This window comes from Mustela putorius, unplaced genomic scaffold (assembly GCF_011764305.1).
Source record: "Mustela putorius furo isolate JIRA1106 unplaced genomic scaffold, ASM1176430v1.1 tig00001059_pilon_pilon_pilon, whole genome shotgun sequence".
NCBI classification, from domain to species: Eukaryota; Metazoa; Chordata; class Mammalia; order Carnivora; family Mustelidae; genus Mustela; species Mustela putorius.
The window spans coordinates 4,674,546-4,692,448 of record NW_025421553.1 but is presented as its reverse complement, the minus strand read 5'-3'; the positions used below and the strand labels follow the sequence as shown (position 1 = coordinate 4,692,448).

Sequence of the window (17,903 nt, the reverse complement as noted above, 5' to 3'; positions counted from 1 at the left end):
CAATAGCTAGCATGTACATCTACTGCTAATACACTGCTGGATTTTCCATGATGGTTCTAATTTTTAAAACTGAGTATCTGAGTATCAGACAGGCCCAAATTCAAATTGCTGCACTGCCATTAATTAAGTGGACCCTCAACAAGTTAGGTAACAGGTAATCTCAGGTAATTTCAGGTTCCTTATCTAATGTGAATCCAGACGCGTTTTATGGCCCAAGGTTTGGTCTTGAAAGTGTGTTTGCTGGATGCATATTTCTCCTCTCCTCCAGCTTCAGCTCCCCTTCTCATACTTTTTTAGCCTTTGTGCTAGTCTGGATTTGGGCACTAAGTAATCTCAGAACTTTGTACAAACCACTTAACCCGGAATGAAACAGTTTCCTTATTTGTAAAACAGTAATAATAATTTTTGCCCTCAACACCTCACAGCCTTGATTTGAGGATTAAATAATAATTATAATTGATTAAATTATAGTTAGTTTATATTAAATTAAAATTTAATATATTATTAAGTTATTAAAATTGTAAAATCATGGGTGTCAAAGGCTTTGTGAACTGTAAAGTCCTAATTGAAGAAACTTCAATTTTCCTACCAAACTGTTAATTTATGCATAAGTCTTAGTTCTGGATTATAAAAGCAACATCTGCATTACACACAACTTATAAATGTCTATCTAGTAATTAAAATCACTTGTACGCATTTGCAGGACTCAAAGTAAAAAAAAAAAACATTAAAATTACAATTTTTCACTCTAAGCAAACTCAGTAAAAAACAAAGAAAAAACCTTCGTATTATGGAATATTTCAATTTTATACAGAAGCATAAGGATAATATTATGAACTCTCAAATACGCATTCCCCCAGATTAAACAATTAGCAATCCTGTTTCATCTAAACGCTGCGCCTCATCCCCAATTATTTATTTATTTCTTTATTAAAAAGATTTATTTATGTATTTGATGAGAGAGAGAGAGAGACCATGCAGAGCAGGGTGAGGGACCAAGGGAAAGGGTTAAGCAGACCTCCCACCCCCCCACGCCCGCGAAACGCCCTTTAAGGCAGTGGCTGGATCCCAGTGCCCTGAGATCACGACTTGTGCCAAAACCAAGAGCCCTGGGCTTTAGCTACTGGGACACCCAGGCGCTCACATCCCCAATTATTTTAAAAAGCAATTCTCCAGATAGAGCGCTACACTTCACTTTTACAGATATATAAAAGATTAAGAATCTTTAAAAGCAAATCACAATACTACTATGACCTATAAAAATTAACAATAATTTGTAATATCAAATACCCAGTGTTCAAATTTTCTCCATTTATAATCACGCGTTTAACTTGACTCCATCTGTGTTAAGACTAGATTTAGGGACTCCCGGGAGGCTCAGTGGGTTAAACCTCTGCCTTCGGCCCAGGTTATGATCTCAGGGTCCTGGGATGCAGCCCCGCATCCGGCTCTCTGCTCAGCAAGGAGCCTGCTCTGTCCTCTCTGCCTGCCTGCTTCTCTGCCTACTTCTGATCTCCATCTGTAAAAAAAAAAAAAAAAAAAAAAAAAAAAAAAAAAAAAAGACTACATTTAGCCTCCCTCACCGTTCTGGGTATAGGGCTTCCCGTGTCCCTCCCCTCCCGCAAGGTCCCGCTGAAAACTGATTCCAGTTTATTCCAGCCTCAGCAGCGCTGGGGACTTTAACAAGAGCACTTGGAGACTGCGGTCCGCGGAACCCAAGTCGCGCCTTCCCTGAGAGCTCCGGAGGGAGTTCTTTTTCAATTGCACTAGAGCAGTCTCCGCTAACGCCCTCGGCAGCGGGTACCGGAAGCGCGCTTGTAAGTATGTAGCGCCGGCAAAGTACCGGGCCACGAGAAGCCGTGAAGGTCCTGGTCAGCGCTTTTCCATCGGGACTGGAGTGTAGAGGAACCCGGTCCTTAGTAACGATGGAGCGGGCCTCCGAAGGTCGCACCAGCAGTGCGCTGTTCGCCGGGTTCCGGGCTTTGGGGCTTTTTAGCACTGACATTCCACACGTGGTGCGGTTCAGTGCGCTGAAGCGCCGATTCTACGTGACGACCTGCGTGGGCAAGAGCTTCCACACCTACGACGTGAGTGACTTCTTCCTTCGCCCGCTTCCCAGGAATCCCCCTTCCGAGCCCCCAGCCCTTTCCTGGGAGCAATCCCGCCTTCCTCCCCAGGCCCATCCCAGGGCTTCCCTTTTCTCCCCGTCTCTTCCTTAACCCCTACCTGTCCGGTTTCCCCGCCGCTTCACATCCACGTGCTGCTGCTTCCTTTTGCCCTTGCAGTCCGCGTGGGGCGACTTTCGGAGGCCGCTCGCTAGGGGCAAAGACCAGAAAGCGTTTATTTCAGTTCTGTGGCAGCCTGTTCACTAAATATCTGTTGAAGTTCTCTTGAAGATGTAAATGTGGTTAAGACAAGTCCTAGCCCCCTGAATTCTTAACAAGAAAGGCGTGTAGGTTTCATTGTGCGATTTCTGACCCAGCCTGGATTAGAAAATTAGATTAAAATGCATTGGAAGAACTAGAGGGGTGAGATTAATTGTGATTTGGGAGACGGTCCCCATTTGGTAGCAAACTAGTTTCCTTAAAACTTCCCCAGAGCATCTGTTTCTACCAACATTGAGGGTTTGGCACCGTGCCTCTTCCATCTCAACCTTGCAGCAATTCCTTTCCCTACGAGATAGGTATGGTTTTTTTCGGAGCACCCTTCCGTAAACTAGAAAACAGTTTCTGAAGTTTAAGTTCTTTGCCCAGGTGTTCCTGCCTGTTAGTTGATGGGTTTTCTCCTTTAATTTCTCATCATTGTCATGGTCTTTGGTTGCTGTTTACGTTTCTCCTTTATCTCCAAATCAAGGTATGCTCTGTGAAAGCAAGGACCTTTTCTCGATGTTGAGAATAATAATAATGATTGATTGCTTTTTCAGGAAACCGAACCGTAAAGTTGTATTCTTTGAAGGATTGTGGAAAGCAAATGGGTTATTAGCAAGGATAGGTAGTTGTAGCTGGTTGAGTTAGTGGAAGAGGAAAGTGAAGATCATGCCCGAGGTGGACATGGTGGTGGTGATGGTCGCTAACACTTACTGAGCATTAATTATGACTGGCTCCATTCTATTATATACAAATTTTGCACATTGAATACTCATAATAATCCCATAAAGCAGGTACCAATTTTAATTCTTACTTTGTAGATGAATTTGAGGCAGTGGGTAAGTAGGGTAACCTTGTCACGGTTATACCGCTGGGTCAACTAACTACACCCTGCAAGCCAATCCTGCCCACCATTTGTTTTTGTTTACTCAAAGCATTTTTATTAGTACTCAAAGCATCAGTTACTCAAAGCATTTTTACAGATATATTTGTGTTTATTCTAATAAAACAACCTCCAAGGAAATTTTGCACAATAGTAGGATTCAATATAATTGAATTTTGGCATGGAATGGAAACCTGTGTCTACTTCAACTTAAGAAATAGGATATTTAATTTGATCTCCAAGGGCCTTTTCAGTCTTAGGATTCTTGCATCTCTACAATTTGAATTTCCACTTATACCCCTCTCGGCTCTGTGCTTCAGAGTTGGGTGGCTTTGACATTTTTAAATCATTGGGGGAAAAAATCAAAAGAATGATAATATGCCATGGCATATGAAAATTACATGAAAATCAAGTTTCTGTATCCATAAATAAAATTTATTGGAATAGAGTCATACACATTTGTTAATATATGTGTTTATTATATGTTTCCATGTTTTCTTAGCAGTTCAGCAAAGACTACATAGCCTACAAAGCCTGAAAATATTTACTGTATGACTCTTTACAGAAAACATTTGTCTACCCCTTCCATCACTACTCCTGATGAAATGGTTGAAAATATAAGCTTTCCTAATAATGAAAAATGAGGATCAGTAAGTGTCTTTTTAAGGAAAGATAATATAGCAAACTTATGTGTGAGATTATATTCTAATTTTTAGGTGTTAAATGTTCATTAACAAAAGCAATTACAATCTATTTTTTTTTTTTAAACAGGTTCAGAAACTTAGTCTGGTTGCAGTAAGTAAGTGTAAACTTTATGCTGAATTTATGCATTTTAGTATCTTTTAAAAATCTTAAAAATTTTAACATTAAGACTTACAGAGTATATAAGAAATCCAGTGTGTAGTTCTGATAAACTTAAATCGTAAAAAAAAAAAAAGTCCAGGATAGGATCGTATGCTGCATTTTATTGTTGTGTCTTGAGTCTTTTTAAATTTGTGTTTCTCAGCATTGACGCTTTTGAAGAGTTTAGTCTAGTTCTTTTTTAGAATGTCCTTCAGTTGGATTTTTTCTAATGTTTCCTCGTGATTAGATTCAGGTTATATCCCCTATGGGGAGAAAAACAAAGAATAATGCAGAATTCTCAGTGAATCGTATTAGCAGGTGCATGCCGTTGGTTAGTCCTGGCAGTGAACTTTGATCATTTTATTAAGGTGACATTTATCAGGAGGCTCCATTTTGAAGTTTTACCTGTTATAATTAATAAGTATCTTGTGGTAAGATCCACTGAGACTCTGTCAATGTACTATTACTTTTCAGAGTTTTACCCACTGTTTTTATCATTTAGTAATGATTCTTGCCTGAACCAATTATTAGCATGATGACTACCAAATAGTGATTTTTTTTATTCCATCATTCTTTCTACTGTAAGGAAGAGTTTTACCTTTTCGTCCATTTTGATATTTTTTTCTAATGGTAACTGTTTAACAGAATAAAGGACTTGCCAGGATTGAGAGAGCCTAGTTTTACCATCAAATATGGTCATTGTAACAGAAACAGAGGACTTTATTAGTCTCATTAAAAAAAAATTTTAGGGGGCACCTGAGTGGCTCAGTGGATTAAAGCCTCTGCCTTTGGCTCAGGTCTTGATCCTAGGGTCCTGGGATCCAACTTCCTTTCCTGCCTCTCTGCCTGCCTCTCTGCTTACTTGTAATCTCTGTCTGTCAAATAAATAAAATTAAAAAAAAATTATTTAGGAGATTATAGAATGCAAAAGAAGGCACTATAATGTAAGTCAAATTCAAAGTGAATGATAAACCTATAAAAATAATATTTGGGCAGTGAAATCTTAAAGTGGAATATGTAGCATGAAAAATACTTAAAACAGGTCTCTGTCTTCTAACTCTCCTGCCCCCCCAAAACAGGGAATAAAAAGAAAATGCCAGTGTGACCATGATAGAGAAGAGTGAAGGAATCATATCATATGAGAAATTGGTAGAGATGATGGGCATATTTACCTTGTAGACTGAATAGATACCGTATTTTTCATTTTAAGGGTGAGAATGTAGATTATCAGATGGGTTTTTTCCCTGAGGTTTTTTCAAAGGGTAGAGTTAAATAGGGTCCTTGGTTCTATTAACTTTAAAAATTTTGCTAGAGTTGTTAGTGAGCTTGATATTCATTGAGCTATTTACATGAGGAGTAGGTAACTATCTGCCAGTTTTTTATATTGAGGATTTTATCCAGATAATTTCAAAAAGCTCTTATTTTGGGGTGCCTGGGTAGTTCAGTGGGTTAAACCTCTGCCTTTGGCTCAGGTTATGATCTCAGGGTCCTGGAATTGAGCCCTGCCTCAGGCTGTCTGCTCAGCAGGGAGACTGCTTACCCCCCTCTCTCTGTCTGTCTCTGCCTACTTGTGATCTCTCTCTGTCAAATAAACAAATAAAATCTTAGAAAAAAAAAAAAAAGCTCTTCATTTCTACAGGATTATGTTTTTATGTCTGTAAATACCAGATGTTAGTTCTCTTAGGGAAGGTAAAGGTGATTTCATAGTTTTAGTCTGATAGTATTAGATGTATAAAGTAACGTTGATGTCAAATTTATACTGATTCTCAGTTTTTATTTATATATATACACACATATCTACATATTTTTAAATTCTAGCCGTGAAAAATGTTCCATGTATATTGAGGTTTCTATTTGTGCCAAGATCTTAAAATTTCATACTTATTTTCTATTTCCTTTTACCTAGGTAACTCTCTTCCACAGGATATCTGCTGTATGGCAGCTGATGGGAGGCTAGTCTTTGCTGCCTATGGGAATGTTTTCTCTGCATTTGCCCGTAATAAAGAGGTTTGTATCACTGAACTATGTTAATTTGTCTTTGTGGTCAATAGTTGATTGATTGTCATGAAAGTGGAGGGAACTTTATCGTTGCCATTCTTCAGCTGGGACACTCTGGACATGGTGTTTTTTTAATCGTAAACCTTTATGTAGTTTTCTGAAGGAGGAGAAATTGATTTCTCTGAATTCTCAAAATTAGTTAAAACTGGTACTTTAGTTCAGTTTCTTTGTCATGGATGAATATCAGAAATATTTGGGCAACTTCTTCAAAATTTTCTTGTTCAGTTGGCCCCCATCTACTTTGTATATTGGGTTGGGGAAGGATTTTTTTTAAATGCCTTTGAAAATTCTTTCCTGGGAGATTCCTATTTATACCACTGCTTTATGTGAATTGACTTTTTCACTGTGAACAACTCAGTCCATGACTTCTTTTCTTAAGAAGCAAGTGCTTGTTTTCTAGTTTTCTAAGAGAAAACTAGATTCTCTTCTACACTGCTAAGGAAAGGTATTTCTTTGTCCTAATCTATTAGTTCCTTTCTAAGTTTGTTGTAGAACAGCTGATTTGGGAGATGACTTAGCTCTCATGGTCCAGAATGAATGGGAAAGTGGCAGTGGGCCTGCCTAGATAGCCAGGTTATTGAATCACTGTGCTTGTAAAGGCCTGACTTGGACTGACAATTGTTCGCAGAGTCCTGCACCATCACTGTCTATGGCAGAAGAAGGCACTTTACCTGTGAAGTTCTTTAAGGGTACTTGTTTGGATTTTTAGAGAATCCAGGAAAATATCCTTATTGGGTTTTTGTTGTTGTTGTTGTTTGTGTGTTTTTTCAAAATACTTCAGTTTGTAGTTTTCCTGGAAGATACATATATATATAGGGAGAAAGTAAGGGTGGCAAGGCATCAGAAACTTAACTGTAGGAATCTAGGGTCAAGAGGGTAAAGAGAAGAAATAGTGTTTCTGGAGCTTGGTGAGAACTGAAACCATGGGGAGGTCTGTAGTTTTTGAGGGATGTAGCTATTATAAGGATAATGGTCTCTATCAAAACTAAAAGCTATGAGGAGCAAATGCTCTATCTCCCCCATCTCATCTGGAAACCAGCTGGTGATGGCGTCTGTAGAGGGCAGCCTTCTAGAACATAACCACTTTTTTTAGGATGCATAGAGTTGTGCTGGTTGGACTGGGTGAGGGACCCAGTTGTGTGTATGTATCCTCCCTAAGGTCCATTGTAAGGCTGAGTCTCAGAGGTCTCATTTTCTGGGTTTCTAGTCCATGCTTCCTTATTATTGGACTGGTTGGCAGAGCAGGTGGAAATGCCTGATTCTTTGCTGTTTGTTATTTTAACCTTGGTTAATCAAAAGTTGTACTTCTTTTCTCAACATCAGCATCTTTATGATTAGCATGATTTTAGTTAATATGAATAATACATGGTAAATGAATAATAATATAAAATTCTTTTGCACTTTGACATTGTAGGTAGTACACACCTTTAAGGGTCATAAGGCAGAAATCCATCTTTTGCAACCCTTTGGGGATCACATTATTTCTGTTGATACTGACAGCATTCTTATTATTTGGCACATATATTCGGAAGGTAAGAATCAACCAATTTATTGCATTATTTTGGGGGGGTAGATATGTGTAGCTAATATAATTAAATAATTTAATTATTTAATAAATAATTTATTATTTATAATAAATTAATATAATTTAATTTACTATTAAATTTACTAATATAATTTAATAATTAAAAATGTATAAAAACACAACTTCTAGGTCAGGTTTCACATGTAATCAGAAAAAATTTTAGACCCTTTAATATGTATGAGGAAAAAGGTTTTAAGTAAAATATGGATAAGCAATTTTAGTCAGCTAGCTGAGCTATTTACAATCTGTTAAATGTGTTTCTCTCTGCTAATAATATTTTACATTGCAGTTCTCCAAGTTCAGTGATAAGCTAAATTTTCTTTATGGAGTGAATTTTGGTATATGTTCTTGGTTTGTATTTTCAACCTTCAGTAAAGGAAATTAGAGTAGTCAACTAAGAACCTGTAATCTGAAGGAAAGTATCCATCCTGTTTCTAAGAATGTAAGTCAGTGTCCTTTAACTGTGATACTCTTATACAGTGGTACTGAGCTGTGTCTCTAGGACTGTCTTAATCTTCAAAGGTTGGGAATTTATACCCAGAATATGCCCCCTCAATAAAAGACTATGGATCTCCCATGAATTCAAGCTCTTATGTGGTTTATCTTTAATCTGTTTACATTTTTTAGCCTACATTTTCTCTTGATTAACTCATTGTTCTATGAGTTATGTTTGTTTTTAGTAAAAATTGCCCTCCTGGAAGTTAATCTATGTTCTTCTTCAAATTAGACCTTTGTTCTGTCTTTGCCCAAGTAAAGGGAGCAGAATTCCTGAAATAGTCATTATGCAGATGGGTGTTAAAAGACTTTAATAAAGTTAGGGAATCTGATTTTTTTTTTTTTTAAAGATTTTATTTATTTATTTGACAGAGAGAGATCACAAGTAGACAGAGAGGCAGGCAGAGAGAGAGAGAGGGAAGCAGGCTCCCCGCAGAGCAGAGAGCCCGATGCGGGACTAGATCCCAGGACCCTGAGATCATGACCTGAGCCGAAGGCAGTGGCTTAACCCACTGAGCCACCCAGGCGCCCAGGGAATCTGATTTTTATAGTCCAGCAGGCTTTCTGTTGTTGCTGGTGCCAGCTTTTTATTGTTGTTACAACAACACATTGAACCTGTCTTTAGGGAGCTGTTTATGTTGTTTAATAAGTAAAATTACTGGTTGCAAATAGAGACAAAGCTCTTTTAAAGTAGGATTTAAGGTTTATATGATTTTCACCTTTTTAAACTGGGTACAGTATATCTCTAGATATACAGAATATACAGTATATCTCTAGGAATGTGTAGCAGTGTGCCACATAGTATGTGAGACTAAAAATTAAGTGAAATTTACCTTGTTTGATATTCAAATTTTGGAGAAAATTTAGTGAAAAATTGTTTACAGGATGCCTGTGTGGCTCAGTGGGTTAAGCATCTGCCTTTGCCTCAAGTCATGATTCCAGGGACCCCGGATTGAGTCCCACTTTGGGCCCCTTCCTCAGCAGGGAGCCTGCTTCTCCCTCTGCCTGCTGCTTCCCGTTTGTGCGTGCTTTCTTTCTCTGACAAATAAATAAAATCTTAAATAAAAAAAAAGAAAAAGAAAAATTATTTTCATTATGCATGAACTATGAAGTAGAAAACAAAATTTGCACATAAGAATTTTAGATAAAGGTAAGATTTCAAAAAATGGCTGGGTTTCCTATTCTCTACTCTGCAGGGCTGTAGTTCTTTTTCTTTCCTCTGTTAGAGGTTCTGTGGAAATGTGTGAGAAGCCCTATTTTAGTTTTACCAAGATTTGCCTCTTTTTTACATCTTTGAGTGGTCAGTCATTCATTCTAGAGCTCAGTACAAGCACTTCACTTGGAATATTCATTTTGCCTCTTGGTCAAATTATAAAAATAGTAAGGCTGATTCCTAGAGTCACTTTTCTTTAATAATTAATTTTTTATTCCTGTAATCTAGCAATGAGTGAAATTTTTAATAGTATTGATATTAGAACTCTTAGAAAATTTCTGGCAGTTTAAATTATATTTACAAGTTGCCCCTCATCACATTTGTTTAATTTTTCAAGAAATGGGCATAGGTTAGTATATAAATCTTTGGTTTATATTAGGACATAAATTTTTAATTTGGTAGACTTACTTTAAGGGCTAAATAATATGGGTATATAAAAAATAATTACATATTATTTATAACTTTGACTTTTGCAGAAGAATACCTGCAGTTGACTTTTGATAAATCGGTGTTTAAAATTTCTGCAATTTTGCATCCAAGTACCTACTTGAATAAAATACTTCTCGGCAGTGAACAAGGAAGCCTACAGTTGTGGAATGTAAAATCCAAGTAAGCACTTCATTTAGAATATAACATAGGTGGTTCCCATCTTATCCTTACCTACTGTTCCTAATGCATACTAAGTCTTGCAGTTCTCCCTGCCTTTATATGTTTATTTGGAGGGCTTTCAATATCTGTCTTTGGGGTTGTTCCTCATGGCATGACATGCAAAAGAGCCTGGCACGTGGTCTTGGGATATGGTAGGCAGCTTTATAAATACCCATTTGATGGATATTTATGGCCATCACCGTAATCTATTGTAAAGAATCCATATAGCTATAGAGAAGACTATAGCAAAGTAACATAAGAAAGTAATTATGATGGACAGCATCTAGTTTTCAATAAACTGAAAAGGTAGGAGAAGGCAAAGTAAATCAGTGTTAATTTAGTGCTAGTGTTTAGGAATCATTTTCAGGGTAGAAGTACTTTTATTAGCAACCACAAACTTGATGGACATCTATAATCTTACTAATATAGCTGAAAGGCAAGACAAATGTTAGTTGAACATTTATCTGGAGAAGAAAGTGGCAGCTCAGTCATCTTTATATGGCATTAAAGAGACAAAAATATTTGAACATCCAAATTGTCCTTTTAAAGCCCTTGTAAATTTGAAAAGGAAAATAAGATTATTATTTTTTTTTTTTTTTGGAAAATAAGATTATTAAAGTTTCATCCTAGTTCTCAGTTTTAAATCAGCATTTTCATTCAATTTAACAGATATCATTGACTATTCACTCTGCTTATCTTAGGGATAATGACTAAGAGGTATTTTCTCTGCCCCTAAGCTTATCTATTGAGGCTCTTCATGTGATGTTTACACTATTGTACATTAGTATCCCTTGGATAATCATTGAGTAAATTAATCTGTGCCCACTTAATGAATTTACTATGTGATTTAATATTTTATTGAGTATCATTATAAAAATTTCAGAATCTGTTTCCTCAAGGACTTACCATTTGTGGCTTGATTTCAAAATTTAGAGCAGCATCACTTTTGATTTAATCGTTTTTGACATTAGTATCATAGTAACATTCCCTTCTGTAATATTTTTTAGAGATCTGCCTGCATTCTGTGATGGTTTTTTTATTACAGTTTATAATATAAAATGGTTTTTAGTCATGTGTTTTTCTTTTCTGTTAAAGAGTTGGCATAGTATAGTAATTACTAGCAGCATCAGGCATGGGATCTGGAATTGGTCTGTCTGGGCTCTGAATTATTAGCCATATAACCTTAGCTTAATTGTTCCACATAATTAAGTTTCTTGGTTCCTATATCTGAAAAATGGTGATAATATCTACCTCATGGGATTATTTTGAGTATTAAATAAGTTAATATATGTACTTAAAATAGTGTGGGGCAAAGTAACAACTTAAATGTCTTCTGTTACTATTTCACTTTTTAATATGTAGTTGATTTTGTTTTCCTAAAGTAAAACCTTTCAACTATTTTTCTTCTTGTAGTAAACTACTATATACATTTCAGGGATGGAAAATTGGAGTAACAGCTCTTCAACAGGTTAGTATTTTTCTCTTAAGTCAAAGAAGAAATGAAGTTAGTAGTGTAATCTTTCAATTTCAGGGGTCAACCATATTTTTAGGCTTGAGGACGACAATAATATATAGGACTAATTTATTTTTATAAATATTACCCTACAAAAGAGTGCTTTGGAAATATAATGAAAAATAAATAATGCCTTTCCCTATGAACATTTGTAGAAATCTTTTTGCCTGAAATTATGCTCCGAGCTTATATGGGATTATGTTTACCAATCATTTGCAAGCATGTAGTCCAGTGCCTTGTACAGAGTGGAAATGATGAAGATGAGTTAGTTGTTCAGTAAAGGAGATTTGTAGGTCATACAGAGAAATTTGTCGGAATTTTGAGAGTTGTAGCTTGGAACAATTGGGACCCAAATCCTGATATTTCATCAGCTAGATTCTTCCATAAATATCTGCTTTTGTTTTTATGAGTTTGCAGAACATGTATGAATGAATGAATATATGTTTGCAGAGAATCTTTTGCATATATTGGACACATGAACTTCCAGTGTATCCTTGTCCTTTTAAATATTTATTGCTTATACGTGCCCAGTTTATATTTATTCTTTCATTCTCTCTCACTACCATCAACTTTGCTATGCTTTTGCCTACCCATAAGACCGCAAAGGTATCTGACATTAGATCCCCTGAGGACAAGGAATCATACTTGTTTTAGTTTCCCTAGGGTCTTATACATAATAGTCGCTTGATGAAAATTTAATCAAATGGTTAGCCTGATTCCATTCTGTAATGGTATGGGAGACTGATCTTCTTTGCTAAAATAAAGAAACTTATTGTGGAGCCTATATCTAAGACTGCTGTATAAAATGAAGAGTATATTTCTAGATTATTAGAGCTGAAACAGACTAATTGTAAAACTTTTTTGCCTTTTAGCCTGTTTTATAGGCTCTTCCTGTTTTCCTTGGATAGATACGTAATTCATCATTTTCTTTATACTTGACCTTTTGTGTTGCCATGCATATGGCAAGCCTTTATATATTGTTTTCTACGAGTTGTCTCTATTTTCTGTTTCTGTCCTGTCCGTGATCTGTAGTGATTTCATATATCAGATTCCTTCTCTTTCATGGCCATTTTCTTACCGTGTCAGCTGTGTTTTAGAGTGAGGAGGTTGATGGTGGCTACCACATGTGAAGCAGGGAAGTAACTTGAAAACATCATTCCTAAATACTTATACATGAAATAACAAAGCATGCTGGAATGGTAATACTGTTTTTTTGCTATCCTCAGGAAGATATTCCATTTTTTTGATAACACATAAGTAATGATGCATAACATCAGGATTATTAAAGTTATTTTGATTAAGAATAAAAAGCTGAATAATTTAATTTTCAGGCACCAGCTGTGGATGTTGTTGCTGTTGGTCTTATGTCAGGTCAGGTTATCATTCACAACATTAAATTTGATGAAACATTAATGAAATTTCATCAAGACTGGGGACCTATTACTTCGATTTCATTTCGCACAGGTAACTTTTAACTTACTTATCAATAAGTATTAAGAAAATTTAAAATGCATTACTTTGAAGTCCATAGAAACTTTCCAAATGGATCTTTGCTTACAATTTAATGTATTTAATAGAAATGACTGAAATACTGCATTACAAATAGCCAGTGGATTATGAATAGATTATTGGAGGATAGTCTTTTTCTAACTTTATCTTTATGGGTTAGAAGGGTAGAGAGAAGAATTGTTAAGTTTGGTAGTTTTATGGTGCATGTTTTGTGTCTTTTTAAGATTTTTGGTGCATGTTTTTCTTAATATATTTTATTTTTGATAACAGATGGTCATCCAATAATGGCAGCTGGAAGCCCGTGTGGCCATATTGGACTCTGGGATCTAGAAGACAAAAAATTAATCAATCAAATGAGAAATGCACATTCTACAGCAATTGCCGGGCTGACATTTCTCCATAGAGAGCCACTTCTTGTCACAAATGGTGCTGATAATGCTCTGAGGGTATTATGATTATCATTGTTACCATTTTCCTGGCTTCTATCATTGGGGTTATTACAAGCAGAGAGCCTGATGCGGGACTTGATCTCAGGACCCTGGGGTCATGACCTGAGCCGAAGGTGGAGGCCTAACCCGCTGAGTCATCCAGATGCCCCTAATCATGTTTTAATGTCTGATTCTGGAACCTAGAAGATGAGAGGAAAATGGGATAAGGTAATGGTATAGATGAAGCAAAGAGCACAGCAGGTTACATGATTGCAGTGAAGGGAGAAAGTTAATAGTTTCTCTTTCCCCAGGCCCCTCTCCAGGGTCAGCAGCTGGCAAGCACCACCTGGTGCCAATTGATATATGTAGAAGATGGTCTCACTGCTTTCAGATTACCTAACACATTGCAAAAGAACCTTATCTTTTTATTTCTTTGCAGATATGGATATTTGATGGTCCCACAGGTGAAGGTCGGCTTTTGAGATTCAGAATGGGACATAGTGCTCCTCTTACCAAAATCAGATATTATGGACAAAACGGACAGCAAATTCTTAGTGCAAGTGAGTTTCCGTTTTGTGCTTTTAGTTTATTCAAGCAAGTATTGAAAGCAGGGTGCTTAATATTTATTAACCTAATTTTTATTAGGTTTGGTATTTACAAATTTTGAATTCAGATACCCCTTAGAGTGATTTGGAAATCTGGGGAAATGAGATTCTTTTTGAATATTTCAGGTAAACATTGTAGATGATATTATCTGCATTTGGAGTGTTATTTTATTTATTGATTCTCAGAGATGGTCAGATTCTGAAACTGCAGCCCTTGACTAGTCTAATAATATGCTGAAAATTATTCATACTTTATTTTGTTCTTTGTTCTTACTAATTGACATTCTATGCACAGGTGAATATGGTAGTTGCAATCCAGCTCTCCTTTTAAAGTATTCCAAATTACAATTTTAAGGTTTTAAGAATCTAATTTTATAAGATCTGTCATTCAAATGATCCATTATTGTGATGAAGTTTAACTAAGTATTTTCTGTCTATATCAACAGGTCAAGATGGAACTCTTCAATCATTTTCCACAATACATGAAAAATTTAACAAGAGTTTAGGACACGGTAGGTCATTTGCAAGGTGAAAATAAAGCTACTGGTCACAAAAGAAATATTTCAAGATACTGTAAGACAACCAGAGGAAGTTTTGTTGATAAATTTCCTTTTTTCATAACTGAAATTAAAAAACCATTGTACAGAAGAGTATAGTAAGATTCTTAAGATCAGTGTTGCTATGGAAGTGATTGAGGTGTTGCTATAAAGTTATTGAAAATAATTAGACATCTTGGGTGGTAAAAACATACTGCTGGCACCCAGAAGACACTGATGATCTCACTGGATCCATATGTAGAGTGCAGGATTTTAAACATGGAAGGGACCTTAGAGGAAGTAGCAAAGTAACCAGTGTCCCATCTTTTTGGAAAAAGGGCTTGTATTATTCTCTGTCCCTTCCCATCATGTCCAGCATTTGAGAGATTTTATATATTAAACAAAAATGTTTTTCAGTTTTATTTATAATTAGTCTTTTTAAGCTGCTGTCCTAGTTGTTATGCATATATATATACTTCAGATGAGTTTTAGGATTTTTTTTTTTTAATTTATTTATTTGAAAGGGAGACCTATAGAGAATATGAGGGAGAAGGAGAAGCAGGCTCCCCACTGAATAGGAGGCCTGAAGTGGGGCTTGATCCCAGGACCCTAGGATCATGATGCCAGCCAAAAGGGGACACTTAACTGACTGAGCCACCCGGGCATGCCTTTTTGGATCATTGTTTAATCAGCATCCAAAGTGATAACTGAAATTCACAGAAGAGATTGATATTTGTAAGATAATCTTCACATCTAGGGATATGATATATCCTCATTAAGTTGTATTTCAGTGAAGTTTTTTTTAGTTTTCCTCCTACTGTTCCTACATATTTGAGATTATTCAGTGGCATTTTATGTATTTTAATATAATTTGCTAATAATTTATTTTTTTGCTAGTATTATGGGTGTGATCTTTGTTCATTGTATTTCTACCCTGTAATTTTTAATATTTAATAATTAGCATATAAGAATACATAACATTGTAATTACAACATAATTACAATGATATTAGATATTACTGCACCATAGGAACTCAATTGTGGTTTTTTGTTTTTTGTTTTTTTTATTATTTAATTTTTTTTCAGTGTTCCAAATTTCATTGTTTATGCACCACACCCAATGCTCCATGCAATATGTGCCCTCCATAATACCCACCACCAAGCTCACCCCACCCCCTCCAAAATCCTCAGTTTGTTTCTCAGAGTCCACAGTCTCTCATGGTTTGTCTCCCCCTCCGATTTCCCCCAGCTCACTTCTCCTCTCCATTTCCCAAATGTCTTCTGTGTTATTCCTTATGCTTCACAAGTAAGTGAAACCATATGATAATTGACTCTCTCTGCTTGACTTCTTTCATTCAACATAATCTTTTCCAGTCCTGGCCATATTGATAGGAAAGTTGGGTATTTATCCTTTCTGATGGAGGCATAATACTCCATAGTGTATATGGACCACATCTTCCTTATCCATTCATCCATTGAAGGGCATCTTGATTCTTTCACAGTTCAGCGACTGTGGCCGTTGCTGCTGTGAACATTGTGGTACAGATGGCCCTTCTTTTCACTACATCTGTATCTTTGGGGTAGATACCCAGTAGTGCAATTGGAGGGTTATAGGGTAGCTCTATTTTTAATTTCTTAAGGACTCTCCACACTGTTTTCCAAAGTGGCTGCACCAATTTGCATTCCCACCAACGGTCTAAGAGGGTTCCCCTTTCTCCACATCCTCTCTAGCACTTATTGTTTGCTGTGTTGTTGATTTTGGCCATTCAGACTGATGTAAGGTGGTATCTCAATATGGTTTTGATTTGAATCTCCCTGGTGGCTTATGATGATGAACATTTTTTCATGTGTCTATTAGCCATTTGTATGTCTTCTTTGGAGAAGTGTCTGTTCATGTCTTCTGCCCATTTTTTGATATGAGTATCTGTTCTTTGGTGTTGAGTTTGAGGAGTTCTTTATAGATCTCTGATAGCAGCCCTTTGTCTATAGTGTCATTTGCGAGTATCTTCTCCCATTCCGTGGGTTGCCTCTTTGTTTTGTTGACTGTTTCCTTTGCTGTGCAGAAGCTTTTGATCTTGATGAAGTCCCAAAAGTTCATATTTGCTTTTGTTTCTTTTACCTTTGGAGAAATGTCTTGAAAGAAGTTGCTGTGGCCAATGTTGAAGAGGTTACTGCCTATGCTCTACTTTAGGATTTTGATAGATTCCTGCCTCACATTGACGTCTTTTATTCATTTCGAGTTTATTTTTGTATATGGTGAAAGAGAATCGCTGAGTTTCATTCTTCTACACATAGCTGTCCAATTTCCCATCACCATTTATTAAAGAGACTGTCTTTTTTCCACTGTATATTTTCTCCTGCTTTGTTGAAGATTATTTGACAACAGAATTGAGGGTCCATATCTGGACTCTGTGCTCTATTCCACTGGTCTATGTGTCTGTTTTTGTGCCAGTCATTGTTTTTTTTTTTTTAATTGTTTCTATATGTGGTCCAATGAAATGATTATTACTTCAAATAATTATTTGATTGTTTTTCTTGATTAACATGAGTGTATGACTGTCATCTGTAAAAAATTATTATTTTTACTTTCACTTTTCAATTACTTATGTTTTTATGTAATTATATAGATTGAATTTCATAAATGATTAAATAATAGTGGTAATAACATCTTTATATGGCTTCTGACTTAAATAGGAGTATCTTGAACTCCTATTTATGTGACAAGGAATAGCTTTTCTGTTACATACTTATTTCATTAAGAAGGTCTTAGCTATATTCTCCTCTCCCTCAACCCTAGGATTAATAAATAAAAAAAGAGTCAAACGTAAAGGACTTCAGAATGCCATATCAGTAAGACTTCCACCCATCACAAAATTTGCAGCTGGTAAGTAACTTAATACCCTGTTTTGAGAGAAGTTCTACTTTATTTTTTATTTTTCCTACTATCTGTTTTTAAATTTTCTTCATTTTAAGAAATGTTTTTGCAAATATTAATAAACATTTGGAAGTAATGCCAAGTGTATGCACAGCTAATGTGAAGACTAAAAAAGGGTCACCTATAATTTGAAATCGTTACCTTTTAATTTCAAGTTTTGTTCTTCTCTGTAAGACTTATTAATAAATAGTGTTTGGTATTTCATTTTGTAACACTTCTTAATCTGTTATATGCCTGGTATAATGAGAGTCACTAATGTTAAAAAGGTAAGAATGGAGAACATCCAG

At 36.0% G+C, this 17,903-nt stretch overlaps 1 protein-coding gene across 1 annotated transcript in view; it reads left to right on the top strand.

The window, feature by feature from the left end:
- Positions 1-1,774: 1,774 nt before the first annotated feature.
- The window catches only part of WDR36 (WD repeat domain 36), a 42,405-nt gene continuing 26,276 nt past the window's right edge, over positions 1,775-17,903 (top strand). Inside the window, exons 1-11 of the mRNA XM_004761314.3 lie at positions 1,775-2,087; positions 4,021-4,048; positions 5,999-6,099; positions 7,565-7,682; positions 9,920-10,052; positions 11,505-11,559; positions 12,936-13,068; positions 13,384-13,559; positions 13,981-14,101; positions 14,593-14,658; positions 17,479-17,565. Coding sequence (XP_004761371.1) covers positions 1,926-2,087; positions 4,021-4,048; positions 5,999-6,099; positions 7,565-7,682; positions 9,920-10,052; positions 11,505-11,559; positions 12,936-13,068; positions 13,384-13,559; positions 13,981-14,101; positions 14,593-14,658; positions 17,479-17,565 — 1,180 coding nt within the window. The 5' untranslated portion in view covers positions 1,775-1,925. The remainder of the gene's footprint in view (positions 2,088-4,020; positions 4,049-5,998; positions 6,100-7,564; positions 7,683-9,919; positions 10,053-11,504; positions 11,560-12,935; positions 13,069-13,383; positions 13,560-13,980; positions 14,102-14,592; positions 14,659-17,478; positions 17,566-17,903) is intronic.